The sequence below is a fragment of the Budorcas taxicolor genome, chromosome 1 (genome assembly GCF_023091745.1).
Source record: "Budorcas taxicolor isolate Tak-1 chromosome 1, Takin1.1, whole genome shotgun sequence".
Classification (NCBI taxonomy): Eukaryota; Metazoa; Chordata; class Mammalia; order Artiodactyla; family Bovidae; genus Budorcas; species Budorcas taxicolor.
In genome coordinates this window covers 21,899,437-21,916,041 of record NC_068910.1, presented here as the reverse complement: position 1 = coordinate 21,916,041, position 16,605 = coordinate 21,899,437, and the positions used below count along the sequence as shown (strand labels likewise).

General features: G+C 39.2%; 1 protein-coding gene across 1 annotated transcript in view; it reads left to right on the top strand.

Moving 5' to 3' along the window:
* The window catches only part of CADPS (calcium dependent secretion activator), a 480,748-nt gene that overhangs the window by 136,288 nt on the left and 327,855 nt on the right, over positions 1-16,605 (top strand). Inside the window, exon 3 of the mRNA XM_052657031.1 lies at positions 1,895-2,227. Coding sequence (XP_052512991.1) covers positions 1,895-2,227 — 333 coding nt within the window. The remainder of the gene's footprint in view (positions 1-1,894; positions 2,228-16,605) is intronic.

The window sequence follows — 16,605 nt, the reverse complement described above, 5'->3', positions numbered from 1 at the left end:
CTCCTCATTCTAACCCTGGCACCTGGCACATGCCTTCCTCCAGTGAGTATCTAAAAAAAGGATGAATGGACTCATGAGTAAGAGTATAAACTTAACAGCATAAAAGATAAGCTCCAAGTTTTATAGTTCAACTCCCTCGGTGTATAGATAAGATACTAGAGGATCAGAGAGATGAGGTAACTTACCCAAGATTACACAGAAAGTTAATGGCCGAGCTGGCCTGGGAGTATGATTTACAGGTCATGTCACAGTGTTATACTGTCTCTCCAGAAACTTCCTCTTTTGCTTCAAAACTTTGATGTTCTTTGAGATCTAGACCTATAACTGAAACACATTGTGTTTGTTACATGGAGAAACTACCTGCATTAAGCGTTATAGAGTTTCGGGTGAATTGCTAGCTCATTAAAGCTCTTAAAGCCTCAAGATTCATTTGTAACCTTTTTTTTTTTTTAAATTGATTTTTAAATGAACTCTATGGTCTCAGCTGAGTACCATTCCCAAGCACAGAGGAGCAGGCCGTGGCCTCTAGCCTGTGAAACAAATCCTTGGTTCTTTTTCTCCCTGAATTAGTTCATTCAATTGACAATAAATGGAGTCCAACTTTCTAACATCTCTCCTCCCCAAAGAAGGCTTTGTGATGACGTGGAAGGCAATGAGATGCCCCTCAAGCCATCACCTACCACAGGCATTCTCTGAAATATGACAGGGAAGTGAATATTTGTTCTGTTTCTGGAAGGTTATTTATGCACCTTCTGAACTGTGACCAGGACAGGACATGGCTCAAAAACATGAGGTGTTTCCTCTTGGTGAATAGGAAGCAGCAGCTTCACTGCCTTGTATGACACCCCAGAACTGTGTAGCTTATATAAGCTTCCAAATGGAGTGAAAGCAAACTGTTGTTAATGGCTGCTCTATCCCAGGATCAAGGCAGCACTAGCAAAATAACCAAGGGCTGTCCCACCAGGCAGTTGAGACTCATTGGAAAGGGAGGAACCAGGGTGAAGTCAGGAGACCATGCATTTATAGAGTTGTCCATTTTGAATTAATGAGTTAAAAGAAGACTCCTCTCTGAAGTCTTGGCTTTTCCATTTACAAAATGGATTGAGTGTAAGGCCTGCCTTCCTCATTATTCACTCTGAAAGCAGGTGGCTCTACTCTAAAGATGGGTGAGTGATATTTGGGGGAAGAAGAAGGGCGCATTTCTGGCCCACATGGAGTTTACATTTGGGGAGGGGAGACAGGCATGAAATACATATTTATGTAATCCTTGTTCAATATGAATTGTGATGAGTATCACTGAGAGGATAAAATGAGATGTAAATAGTGGACTATCTACTGTGTGAGGTGCTATGACCGGACATCATACCCGCTATTTTACATATAAAAATAATCACCACCACCACAGCAATCCATATGGTATTAATGTGAATCACCCTTTCAAGTGTTTATCATATATTGACTCATTTATCCCTCATTTAGTAGCATCTGTGCTGTAAAAACTACTATTGTCCCAATTATATAGATGAGAAAACTGAAGTACAAAGAGGCTAATCTGTTGAAAGAAATACGGCCACTTAGTGGCAGAGAAAGGACCCAAGCAGTCTGAGCAACCGAGTCTCTCTATATTATGCTGCCTCTCAGGATATGATTGTCTCATTTTATCCTTGCGACAGTCTAGGAAATACCACTGTCATTCCCATTTTCCAGATTTGGACACAAAAGCAGAACACCTAAGAGACTCCCCTGAGTTCCCACAGCTAGGAGGTAGCATTCAGGCTGTGACCCACCCCGAGGCCTCCTGGGATGCCCTCGAAGGGGTCAACCCCGCCCCCGCCCCAGGAAACACTTCTTCCAGGGCAGCTTTCTGACGTCTGCCCCGCCCCCTCCCGCACAGGTGTTCCTGAAGAGCGACCGCGTGGCACGCATGGTGCAGAGCGGCGGCTGCTCCGCCAACGACTCGCGAGAAGTCTTCAAGAAGCACATCGAGAAGCGCGTGCGCAGCCTGCCGGAGATCGACGGCCTCAGCAAGGAGACCGTGCTGAGCTCCTGGATGGCCAAGTTTGATGCCATTTACCGCGGGGAGGAGGACCCCAGGAAGCAGCAGGCCCGGATGACGGCCAGCGCCGCTTCCGAGCTGATTCTGAGCAAAGAGCAACTCTACGAGATGTTCCAGAACATTCTTGGGATCAAGAAGTTCGAGCATCAGCTCCTGTACAATGCTTGCCAGGTAAGAAGCTGTCACCCAGGCCCAGGGCTGTGAGTAAAGCAGGGCCAGGGACTTCCCTGGTGGTCCGGAGTGAAGGCTCCGCACTTCCACTGCAGGGGTCTCGGGTTGCATCCCTGGTGGGGAACTAATATCCCCCGAGCTATGCAGCACAGGAAAAAAAAAAAAGCGGGGCCCTATGACAACTTCTATGTTCCCTAGTCATTGTTGCCTTCGTGTGCGTATCTTGATTTTTTAAAATGTATTTTTAAATTACATTTTGTAATTTTAATATATTTTTAAATTACATTTTGTAACTGCATTGATAAAAGTTGAATATGGTCCCGTCTAGAATATTTTCAGGTTTTTCTTTTGATTTTTAAAAGAAATGAAAACATTTTGTGAGCTCCTAAAAATCTCCTGGCCCCTAGATGTTGTGTGTGTTGTGTTCAGGGGGTCACTTGGCCCCTTTGTGGAAAGTGTCGTAATATCAAGATGATTTTTTTTTTTAAGATTTTGTGCTTTTAAAATAGATGGTATTTACCAGCTGAAGGGCTTGTACCTTCCTCATTTGGTGACACATTTGGACCTAGCACCTGGTCAAGAGAAATTATTTAAACAAAACTTCCATAAAACCTGTCTTATACCCTTATATTAGTCACACCATAAATTTCCAAGTGGATCTGAGGTGGCTCTGCTTGCGTGCGTGCTAATTCGCTTCAGTCATGTCCAACTCTGTGCGACCCTGTGGACTGTAGCCTGTCAGGCTCCTCTGTCCATGGGATTCTCCAGACAAGAATAGTGGAGTGGGTTGCTGTGCCCTCCTCCAGGCTCATCTTGGGCCCATCCAAAAAGTGCGCTTATATTTTCTCTGGATGGAAGTTTGGGGGAGTGAAGTACTCTAGATCTTCATTAACTGCAAATCTTTCCCCAATATATTCCTTTATTCAGCAAATACTTATTGTGTGCCTACTCAGCAGACTTTGCAGAGTTTATTGAGTGTCTCTTGGGAGCATTTTTAAAAGTCACATTTCCAGCCCCAGCCCCAGATTCTGGTTCTGCATTCTCAAGGTAGGGCCCAGAAAAATGCTTTTTTAAACAAGAGCTTCCTTTCCTAGTAATCTTGCTCCCCGTTGCCTTTTAAGAACCATTATAGAATTTTAGCTGGTTTCTCTGTACAACTGTACCCCTAAAGTTGGTTAAATGAGGACACTGTAGTTCATTGACTAACAATTGTTCCTTGCTCAGAATCCAGTAAACCTTGGTAAATCTTAATATAACTCCTCACTTAAAATAACTATGAGGCCTTTGGAGTTAACTTCCCCACACATGAGCTTGGGAGGCAGTCATAAGAATGCATGTATGCAAAGCCTGGAGTAACATGGGGCACTTTCTAAATGGTAGCAATCAAAGTTTGTTACAGTCTATTGGAATAAGCAAAAAGTCAACAGACCCCATCAGAACAGTGCCATAAATATATATTTTTTTTAATTTTTAAAAAATTTTATTGGAGTATAGTTGATTTACAGTGTTGTGTTAATTTGCACTGTATAGGAAAGTGAGTCAATTATACATGTATGTATATTCACTCTTTTTTAGATTCCTTGCACATATAGGTTATTACAGAGTATTGAGTAGAGTTCCCAATGCTATACAGTACGTCTTTATTAATTATCTAATTTATGTATGATAGATTTAGTATGATCATCTTTAAATCCATCCATGTTGCTACAAAAGGCATTATTTCGTTGTTTTTTTGTGGCTGAATAATATTCCATTGTATATAATTAAATGTTTAATGTAAGAACTACAGGATATTGAGATTTTCTTCTTCCTGCCTCCATGGCTATCTGCTAATTCAAGGCACACATCATTTACTTCGATGATCAGTGTTTACCCAACTGGTAACGCTTCCTCCCTTCTTGCCCAAGAAAATGTACCCACCACACACCAATCGAAGTGATCTTTTAAAATTGTAAACTGGATCGTGCCAATTCTGCACTTAAAATCTTCCATGGCCATCCCCTCACCCCTAGAATGGCATCCCTACTCATAACTAAGGCTTAAGGCAGAGCAGGAATCAGCCTGGATCACACCACTTTCCCTGTGTGCTTTCTCACTGGCCTTCTTGCTGTTTCCCAAACATATCACATTGGCTGTGGGGCTTTGCATTTGCTCTTTCCTCAATTTAGAATACTCTTTGCCAAGACCTTTGCATGACTGGCACAGCTTAAATGTCAGCTTCTCCATGAGGTTTTCCTGGACCACTTCATCTAAAGTTCTCCCTTGCTTCACACCCTGCCAAGTCACTGTCTTTCCCATTCCCCTGTTTGATTTTTATCAAAGCATTTACCACTGTCTTCCATTTCCTATTCACCTATTTTTATGTTTACTATCTGTCTCACCCTCTCTGCCCATCCTTCAGCAGAATGTTGGCCTTATGAGGACGATAGTTCATCTCTGCCTTATTTGCAAATATTTCCAAAAAGTATTGAAAATACTTTGTCAAATGCTTTGTCAAAGTATTTCCAGTACTTTGACACAAAACAAGTGTTCCATAAATGCCTATTGCATTAATAAAGGGATGATGGCAGATTGTTCTAACTAGTTGGTAGGCTCTTATCAACCATTATAGCTCACCCTGAAATTTCTGGATGTTTTAGTAAACAGGAATCTGTTTGAAATCTCATAATATAGTGTGTATATATATATAATATTCAAAGGTATTCCTGACACCCTGCTTTCCTCTCAGCCCACTTCAGTTCAGAACCCTGGTTTCCTATCCAAAGATAGAGAGTTTCTGTGATGGGTTAAAAAGTATTTGAAATTCTCAAGCCTCAATTTGAGATTAAATTTATTTGTTATTTTGAATTAACGTATTAGTACTGCATCCCATGTAGCACTTGTAGATTGGGGTAAGTAGGTAGCAAAACCATCCATCACCACCCTCTTGTCTACGACAAGAAGGTGAGTTGTGATAGCTTCAAAAAGATTGACAATCACCCACTTAAGTGGTAAGTAATATGCAGAATTAGAGTTAGTCAAGTGTTCCTAAATTTGCTAGGCATAAAATGTTTCTAGGGATTAGTTTTTCTAGTTTCAGTGGCTAGCTTATCGTGAAGATTTTCTGCTCTTGCTTAAACATCCGCATCATTGAAATGAATCTATTGCTATGCCATTTCTTACCTTGGTTGCTTCGAACTTGTTGACTATGGTAAAGTGGCAGGACCTTGTTTTACTTGTTTCTCCTAAAAATTAATTTATTCTACTCATTTTCAAGGTTTTTCTATGTGGTGTTAAAAAATACAATGATATAAAAGAGTAATGTCTTCTCTCCCTGAAATAATGGTTGTCCCCTTAGCTGAAAGAGAGTTATAAGAAATGTAAAAGGAAGTAATGTCTTGGGACTGGAATACTTAAGGCATTTAGTATTTTATTTTATACTGACACCTAGTCTGATTAGTGCTTCATTGGTTCACCTCAGTAGAAATCAGGGAAAAGAGCATATACAGGTAATTCAGAAAGAAAAAAAAAACAAAATAATTCTGAATATATGATTATAGAATTTCTAAGTTCCATGTGTTTAGTCATCTGAGTTATATAATTGTATTGACAATCAGAAATATTTTAAAAGAAATATTCCATTGGTAACAATAATACATTGCAAATGTTACAGAAATGGGTATTCTCATCACTTACTGGTAGAATGATTTATTGTGGTAAACTTTCTGTAGCATAATCTGTTAATTTGCAGCCAAACACCTTTATATTTGGCAAACCTTTTAACCTGGCAGCTCTGCTTCTAGAAATTTGTTTTAAGTAGATACTCAGAGATTTTATCAAGAGTTTTGAGTCCAAAGATGTTCATTGCAGCATTTTATATGACAGTGAAAAAAATAGAAACAACCTTCATTCCCAGTAGGAGGGGATTGATTAACTAGATTTTAACATTATGAGACAATACTCTTCAGCTAGCAAAATAGTAGCTGAAAAAGAACAGTTACCATGTGGGGAAATGTTCAGTTGATATTTGTAGAATAAGTGGAAAGTCAGGCTATGGACCAGTGTGAAGATATAATTCTATTTTTATGGAATAAGGACTGGATAGGCAAACAATAAAATCTAAACTATGATTATTTTTAAGGGTTATGATGTCTTTAAGGTTAAGCATTATGATTGGTTTTTGTGTTTTTCACTTGTGCCTTTTGGTGTTTTCACATTTTCTACCTTAAGTTTATAGGTATTTTGTAAATAGAAACAAATAGCAAAAATCTCAACAAAGAAGGTATCAAAAGAAGAAAATTATCTTCAGTGTTGTATTTGAGACCTCAGTCATTAATATATCACCTTCATGATTTTATACCATTTCCAAGTACTACCTGTGTGATTATTTAATATCCATAATTAAGCCAACACTTAACTCACTTTGTAAGCCTGTCTTTACCTTAGAAGTAATACATGTGAAATCACAGCTTTGATGTACTAGATTTTAAAAATACTATGCAGTAATGGGAACCATAGTCATTAAAATAGATGCTCTTTATCAGTCTGCCTCTGACATAATCTTACACCACCATTGATGTGGGCAGCATGTCTCTGGTGACCAGTTCCTTTAAATACTGACATTGATGAGATAGATTCCCTCTGACACCATCCCTGAAAATAGCCCCAGACTAACCAGAACAGATTTCACCTGAAGTCTGTACTTCTAACACCCTGCAATCAGGTTTCAGAAATTATAGACACACTCACTAGCTTTCTCATAGATTATACTCAACTCTGCAGTACTCTATCCACTCATAGGAGCAAAGACGTAGAACTGAAAATCATATACTTTTCATTTGTAAAAGTATGCTTGTTTTGTTTTATATTTTCTGATCCTTCTCCCTATGAGAGAGAGCAGTTCATAAGTGCTTTCAATCTAGAAACATGCTTATTTTCTTGTATGCATACTGTGTTTTAGGGGAAAGTATAATCTGATTTCTGGTGCAGTTTTCTGATGGTTTCTGTGATCTCTCTGTGAGGTATTGCCAGGAACTTGTTTTTATCTCAAATGAGAACGGATGTTTAACAAAGAGTGATTGTATCAGTTACACATCAACTGTCTGTTGAAAAATGAATGTCCATCAAACCATGTTTTTTTTTAAAGCAAGGAGGCTTAATAGACGTCTCCATATTTACACAAGAAATCTTTTAAAGACGGTCGTGTTTGAAGGCTCATGGCTCTGGCTCAGAGAAGAGTTTGCTCATACAGCATAATCATCGTTGTAAAATCATTGAAAACTCCTATTATGAAATCAGTGTTGTTTTTATTTTCCCAAACTCTTGAGAAGAAGCAATTACATAGCCATTTGAGTTGAAATCTGTTACTCAAAAAACATAGGATAACCTCTGAGAATGGGTGTTATCATCTGAGAAATGGGACTAACACAGACCTGCTTTCTATTTTCATAAAATGCAAAGATGATGATGATGTATTTTAAAAGTTTAAAGAATGCAGAGCACCCTTTCCCCTCATTCTTTCTAGTAACCTCCACATCTGGAATTGACTTAATGCCCAGTTAGATGTACCAGATGTCTGCAACTTCCTACCCATATGCTTAACTTCATGAGTTTTCCTTAATTGTTCTATTCTGAAATGTGCGGGCATTTCTCCTTGAAAAACACTTCAGAGGTGTTTCACTTTTATGTATTTTTAAATGAAGATAAATCCTTCTTAGGGAAGCAACCCAACTAATTTCCAAGGGGATATGGATGAGTAGAAGCTAAGAAAGTTAGTTGTTTCTTCATGTTTCCGTTCTGCTCTTTGAGAACAGCGTTTCTTTCTGGTTGTGTCCTTATGATCTCACCTGTAGCTCCTGGAAACGTGGGGATATGAGTCTAATCTTCTCCTCAGCCATCAATTGTGCCTCGTGGGCAGCAAGGCAACATACATACTGCAGTTAGATGAAGATGACAGTATTCTGTTCATTTATCTTCTCTGAATTTCTAGAGATTTTTTCATATAATCCAGAAGACTTGAGAAGAAACACATAGAATATAATTTCCTAGTCTATAAACATCTTTGCATTTTCAGTATTAACATTTCATTACCTTTCCTCCAGTCCATCATTGATGTGGCTTTTGATGATGTGATCTTGTTACAGGGCTGTCTTCCTTGGACTTGATTAACACTTGGCAGCTTTTCAAATAGTTTATTAGACTCTGAGCAGAAACCTCACATTATCAGCTTTCAGCTGTGACCTGGATTACTGGATTATATCTATACCTCATTATAGAGTCTTTCATCTCTATTTAAGTAGATATTTTTTTTCCCATAGAATCTTTCATCTCTATTTAAGTAGATTTTTTTTCCTAATCCATAAGTTTCCAGAAGATCTGTAGTCTCAGAATTTGCTTCTTGTCCTGGCTGTATTTCTTAATCACTGTTTTTTGGCTCTCTGTCAATATTACATTTCTTTGTACATAATGGTCTTTCAATAAATACCTACTGAAGAAATGTTTTAACATCTGAGGGGATGGACACGGCAGACTAGTATGAAACACTTTTATTTAGCAGTGTACTTTCATTATTCCTAAGTTCATTCATCAATTTAACAAATGTTTTACCTGCTTGCTGCGCACTAACCACCATGTTGCAGATACTGGGATAAAGCCTCAACTTTTGTTTTCTCACAGACAAGCCCTGATTACCTCCTGGCAATCTTCCTCTTTGTTCACCCCCAAAACAACTCCTAGTGACTTCTATAGTTGTTTCCTGCTCAGAGTATTATATTTGTTTTCATTGTGTTGCTGTGTAAAAATTGCCACAAATGCAATGTTTTAAGATACTACCCATGTATTATCTCAAAGTTTCTGTAGATCAGAAATCTGGCATTACTTAGCTGGGTTCTCTGAGTGCTCAAGGAATCATAGGGCTAGAATCAACTATGATTGGGCTATGTTCTTATGTCAGCGCAGCTGTAGAAGTCTTCAAAGCCAGCCGTAGAGAGAGAGAACTTGTCTGGTGTTTCAAGTCTCTGATTAATCAGGACTTCACTGGCAGTCCACTGGTTAAGAGTTAGCTTTCCAGTGCTGGGGAGCATGGGTTCCATCCCTGATTCAGGTCTGCCTCTCTGCTGAAAAATCAAAACATAAACAACAGAAGCAATACTGTAACAGATTCAGTAAAGACTTTATGAATGGTCCACGTCAAAAAAATCTTTTCGAAAGAGAGGATCTTAATCACCTTAGTCAGTCCCATCCAGGATAACCATCCTTTTCTATTAAAGTCAACTGATTAAGGATTTAAATTACATCTGCAGAATCTCTTCATTCTTGTCATATATTATCAATTAGAAGCAAGTCATAGAGTCCCCCCGGATTTTCCTACTGGCTCAGTGGTAAAGAATTGGCCTATGCCAATATCCTCCTAATACAGGAGACGCAGATTCGATCCCTGGGTCGAAAATATTCCCTGGAGGAGGAAGTGGCAACCCACAGCAGTATTCTTACCTGGGAAATCCCATGGACAGAGGAGTCTGGCAGGCTATAGTCCATAGGGTTGCAAAAGAGTTAGACACAACTTAGCAGCTAAACAGCAACAAGGACATAGAGTCCCCCACCCTCAAGGGCAAGTGAGTAGAATGTTAGTCACTGGGGATCTTCTCAGTTTCTGCCACAGTTGTTCTGCCCCCATTCCAGTGTTCTTCATAGAACTCCTTCAAGTAACTTTTTAAGAGAAATTCTGCCTTATCATTCCACCTAAAACAGGCTTCTCCATGTTTGGGGTTTGGTTTTTTTCTGTAACAGTACCTTGCTTTTTACCATCATAGAAAATCACACAATCTGAAATTACCTTGCATCAGTTCAGTTCAGTCACTCAGTCATGTACGACTCTTTGCAACCCCATGGACTGCAGCACGCCAGGCCTCCCTGTCCTCCACTATCTCCTGGAGTTTACCGAGACTTATGTCCATTGAGTCGGTGATGCCATCCAACCGCCTCATCCTCTGTCATCCCCTTCTCCTCCCGCCCTCAATCTCTCCCAGCATCAGGGTCTTTTCAAATGAGTCAGCTCTTCGCATCAGGTGGCCAAAGTATTGGAGTTTCAGCTTCAACATCAGTCCTTCCAATGAACAGCCAGGACTGATCTCCTTTAGGATGGACTGATTGGAAATTCTTACAGTCCAAGGGACTTTCAAAAGTCTTTTCCAACACCACAGTTCAAAAGCATGAATTCTTCATACTAGTTGCTATTTGTTCCCTTATTTTCTGCCTCCCTCTCCTGATTCTATTATTTAAGAGCAAGGACCATGTCTTGCATTCACCACTCTAGGGCAAATACTTAAGCACAATGCTAGGCACACAACTAAATATTGACTAAATCACTAAACGGAGAGGCCAAGGCATTTATGGTCTTCAGATGCTTAAATGCCCATATTCTACAAAGGTGTGTGTTTCCTCCTTTGTTTCCCTTGAGGCAAAGTGCAGCAGTGGGACAGACATGTTAGTCTGAGACCAGAATCAAACTGCTGATTCTCCTGTTTTATTGTGTGGATTTCACATGAGAGTCACAGAATGCTGGTAGTCGTAAACCTTCCCTCTGGTCACTCCCTGCCTCTCTCTCCCATCACAGGGTGGGAGGACGAAGTACAGAAATTAAATTCACTCGCTGCCTCTAACAGTCATTAGATATTTGCTGAACTGCTGGTTTTCAGTGGCTTTGCCTGCCAGATGTACTTTAATTCAGCATTCTTGGGATATGGAAAGAGATCAAGATGTATCCATCCCCATGAACATGTTCTCCGTTAGCAGGGGCAAAATTAGTGGGCATTGAAGATGTGGAGGGCACAGGGCCAGATAGCAATATTTAATTTCCCAGAGCAACAATTCTCTGATGACCCCATCAGGACTTTTCATGATGGAGTCATCAGAAAATTCTTGCTTCTCTATCAGTTCTTCCTAGAACACATGGTTAGACATTTCTGTCTAACTGTGCCTGCTGTTATGGTGAGATGGACTGCAATGGAACCTTGAAATTGAGAGGCAGTGGGTATCCTGGATCTGAGGAACAGGAAATTGGGCATTTCCTATGCAGGCTTTGAAACTGCTGAAGACATTTTACAAAGCTCTTCCCTTTGTTGCCAAAATGGAATTACAAATATACTGGGTTTATTTGAAGTCTTTTCATAAGCATTGAACCACAAAATTGTAATCAGAGGTGTTAAAGAGGTGTTCTTTCAGAAAAGGACATACAGAAATAGTATTTTCTACTTTGCTACCTTTCACCAAATGAGGGAGGCTATTACAAACCAATCGAACCCAGCTATGCAAAGGGAGATATTTTACAGGTCTTCTGACATGCTTCACCAACCCAGACTCCCCATGATCATTATTTGAATTTACTTTATTCTTCTTCAATGATTCAAACCTATAGTTTGCAGAAACTTGGATAATAGAGTGTTGTTTACTGATTAAATGTTGTGGTTAGCTTTTTTGTCTTCACCCTTTATGCAGGTATACATAAAGCATTGTAGTTCTTTCCTGCCCAGCTTGTGAGTGGTTCTGCCTTTCATAATAGACTTTTATTCAGGGAACACCTCCCATCCATGTCCGACCTCCAGTTTGAACAGTAATAATACCTATCAGATATGAAGCCTTGACCACATGCCAGACACTAAGCTTAGTACTTTACATACATTATCATATTTAATCCTCATAATAAGCTTGCAAGCTAGTTATTTTTACCCACATTTTAATAAACAACCTAAAAGAGAGAGAAAGAAGTTCAACACATTTTCCAAGGTGAGTCAGTCAGTCAGAAGCAACCTGGATTTGAACTCCAGATTGTATGACTTAGCCTCCAAGTAAAATAAATAAAATTTTAAAAATTAGCTCTTTCATGTAATTGCTGAAAATAATGGTGATTTTATATCAATATAGAAGGCTCTGAAGAGTAAGTAGAAAGTTTATCAATCCTGCCTTTACTCTAGGAAGACAGATACGTGTGTATTGTACTCAGTCTTTTTGACTCTTTTAATATAGCCTATTCCTTTATTCCTAAAATTTATTGGAGGAAAAGAAAGGTCAGCTGACACTCAGTTCTTTGCATTTTCTTTTTTTAAAAAAATTTTTGTTGGAGTGTGATTGATTTGCACTGTTGTGTTAGTTCCTGCTGTGCAGCAAAGTGAATCAGTTACACATGTACATAGATCCACTCCTTTTAAGATTATTTTCCCATATAGGTCATTACAGAATATTGAGTAGAGTTACCTGTGCTCTATAATAGGTCCTTATTAGTTATCTGTTTTATATATAGATGTGTGTATATGTCACTCCCAGTTTATCTCTGCCCCCACTGTTTTCCCCTTGGTAACCATGTTTGTTTTCTACATCTGTTACACTGTGTATTTTCTAGTTAGAATTTTAGTGAATGCATCTTTATTCATAATAAGCTTGTAAGCTAGTTATTTTTTATTCACTGGTAACCAGTAAGGTTTATTATTGCTTCACTCATTTAGGTTCTACTGTATCAGTACTAGTGTGTCCTGATTTCACTTTTAGAAACATACTTCAAACCTCACAGTGTTCAGAGGATGGTTAAGAACAGGAAATGTTGCTCTTTCTTGCCTGTCCTTTTTCTTGTGTAATCAAGCCAGTAAGAGGACTTGAAAACATGTCTTGCATAATGAGTACCTTCCTGGGTTCAGTGACCCCAGAATTAGAACAAAGTTGCTCTTGGGAGAAAAAAAAAACACCCACAAAAGCATGCATGAACTTTCACCTTACAAAGGTTTTCAATGAAGAATTAAACCAGAGGTTGCTAAATGTTTTAGGCTTTGTGGACTTTGCAGCCTGTATAGCAACTACTTAATTCTGTCATTGTAGCAAAAGCTACCGTAGGCATTATGCAAAGGAATGGGCATGGCTGTTTATGTTCCAGTAAAACTTTACTTATAAATCAAGCAACTGGCAGATTTGACTCCGGGGCTGTAGTTTGCCAACCCCTGAGTTAAATACTATATCACATCATAACAGAACTAATTCTTTACTTTCCACAAAGTTGCCCTTTGAATAGCAGATGTTACTTTTACAGCCCCAAAGGTTTTTAACACAAAACTTAGACTGTCTATGTCCATTCTGTGAACAGTGGGACATAATGGTGGTTAACAGTGTCAGCAGTGAAGACCATCATTACATAACCCAGAAGTAAAGTCTGTGCTGTTGACTTCTTAATACACTTGCCATTTCAGTCTTTTTTTTTTTTTTTTAATTTTTGATTGGTTGATTTTATAGGAGAAAAGTACATTTTAGTAAAGAAAGAAGTCAACAGTGAATTTACCTTACCACTGTACATCTTGGCCAAGTCACTTAACCTTCCTTGAGCATCACTGTGCTTCTCTGTAGAATGGGAATAACACAGCATGTGCTTTACTGCATTTTTTGTGGTACCGTGGTGAGACTCAGCACTTCCATTCTTTGGTACCTACCGCAGAGAACTGAGTATATTTGTCCACCAAAGGATATTGCCAAGAATATTTATAGAAGTGTCATTGCCAGTACCCAAAGATTGGGAGCAATCCAAATATCTATCAACAATATCAAGTGATACACAAATCATAGTATAGTTATACAATGTAATATTCAAGCAGTTTAAAAATGAAGAATAACACTGGTACATTCAACAACAAAAATGAATTTCACAGACATTTATCTTGAATTTCATTTATCTTGAAATTCAGTTACATTTATCTTGAAATTCAAGGTCAGGAAAAACTCATCTATGATGACACAAATCAGAATAATGATTGCATCAGCAGAGGGGGCGGGGAAACTGGATAGCTATTGATTTGAAGATACTCAGATGCTAGGAATGTTCTATTCCAGTAATATCCAAAATGGCAGCTACTTACCTCGTTGAGTTAAATTTTAAACTCAGTTCACAGTAGTCACATCTCAAGTGTTCAGTAGCCACGTATGTCTTGTGATTGTCAAAGTGGACAATGCAGACACCTCACCAAGTCCTTTTGGACAGCACTGTTTACTGTATCTTGAGTAGGATCGTGTTTTCATGGTATACATCTAAGAAAATTAACCAAGTTATGCCCTTGGAATTTACCCTTTACTGTATACATACCTCATAAAATATGCTTCAAAATAAATGTTTTACCTTGTAAAATAAGAGGGAAGTGAGCAGGAAAGAGAAAAGAAAACAAAAAGTATAAATAAGGGCTTTTAAAATTTTAATTTTGAAACTAATATGGAACATAACCACAGGAAGAAAAAGCATAAGAGCTCTGTGCAGAAATATAAAATAAAACTTTCAAGCTAGATATTATTTCTCATTAACTTTAATTAGGCTTCTTTTAGGTTTACAGGCTTAGCAAATTATCAAACCAAAAATAAAAACCTTAGGCTCTGCTCTCAGGCAAGTGTCTTCAAATTCTGAAGCATTCATGAATGCTCTTCTGGTATCATTGCCTTTGTTACATCCCTGTGTAACTAATCTGTTTTGCTAATTAGATTCCATCATGAAGCACGATTTCAATCATTTTCTGTCCAGCACCAGCATCTTTGTTTGTGTAGAGATGTGTGAGCCCCCATTGTGCACAAATGCATTCAGAGTAATGAGTTAGATTAGAGTGGTCTGATTTCTGTTTTATGAAATTTAATTGACAATGTAACTTCAGTCTTTGTTACAGAAACCTGATTAACCCACTACTTTATCTCACATGTGCAACAAAGAATCCCTTTCAACATGTAGTAGCTTTTAGATGATCAAGAAGCATTAAAGAAGCAGTCTGAGAATTGTAGGTCACTTGTAGGCCTCTCACACTGGATATAAACACATGTGTTTGAGCAGAGTGGAATGAATCAGAAGAGCTCTGTGACCTTGGGTAACTTCTTACTTTCTCTGAGCTTCAGTTTTCCTTGCTTCCTGCCTTCCCTGGCTCTGCAAGGAAGAGTTGTTGTTTCGCTTCTGTTTGTTCCCAGCACAAGACATGGCAACCACGGAGCAGCAGAGAGCACGGTGACACTCTAATTTAGTACCGTGCAGCTCCTCTCCCGCTGGGCTGTGAGCATCTGGGGTCGGTGAAGTGTATCATTGTTTCCTTAACACACAGGCCACTGCCTGGCCTGCGGGATATCAGGAAAAAAGGTCTTTTGAATAACTGAGTCAGTACGTGAATGAAAGAATGAAGGAGTGCTCTGTTATATATTGGTTTGTAACCCATTACCCCACAAGTTACTTGGACTTGAAACAACACACATTTATTATCTCATAACTCTGGAGGGTCAGGAATTAAGCATCGCTTAGCTAGGTCTTCTTTCCCAGGGTTCCTCACAGGCTACAGTCAAGGTATTGTCTGCAGCTACAATCCCCCCAACTAGGGCTGACTCTGCTTCCATACTCAGTCTTTTTTGTTGGGAGGATTTAGGTCCTTGTGGACTGTTGGATCCTGCCTTTCCGACATGGGAGTGGGACTTTGCAGCATGGCAGCTTGCACCAGCAAGAGAGAGTTTGCTAGGAAGACCGAGTTTGCTATCATTTTTATAAGCTAATCACCGAACTGACATGCTGTGGTTTTTGCTGTGTTTATTTGTTAGAACCAAGCTACTTGGTGCAGTGGTCCCTTGAGGGGAAGAGATGGCATGAGGTTATGGATATTGAGGTGAGGATCACTGGGGCCATGTCAGAAGTGTCCTACTGCAAGTGCCTCCTTCACAAGACTGCGAGGAAGTTCAGAAAGAGACAATGTCTGTGAAGCATACCCTTGCTGTTTGCTTTTCCTAATTATTCTTTTTCCTAGAATGAACTTCCTCACATCCTACTGATATTTCCTATTTTAGCTTAAGTGCTGCAACCTCCAAGGGGCCTTCACTGAATATGAAAATGTGACCCTTGCACCATTCTTTTAATCCAGCACCCATTTTTCTTTTCCTTTTTGGCACAAATTGCCATTCCAATATTTTGCTTATTGCCAGCCTCCTCCACAAGAAAGTGAGCTTCGTGAAGGCAGGAGCCCAGCCTGTTTGATCTCTCCTCACTAACCAGCACCTCACACATATTAGGCCTTAGTAACTATGTGTTGGGAAAAAAAAATGTATTTTTAAATCCTTTTTTACAGCTTATTTGCTTTGTAAAATTAACACCAGTTGGAGTTGTCATCCTTCAGCTAGTTTTCAGGTACTTAGAGCTGTCCTGGGGATGGGGACTCTGTTTGCTGAGATCTGAGAGTATGCGTTCCAACAAAGCCAACCCTCTGGGGTGCAAGTTATTAATAAATTGCCATTGCAAATTTGGCCTACATCATTTGAGAGGTAAGAAAATATTGGGGCATGCACACGAATGATAGTGACGTTTGTGTTGGGTTTTTGTCAGCTCCCTTCCCTGCCTTCTTCACCAAGCTCATGCTTTT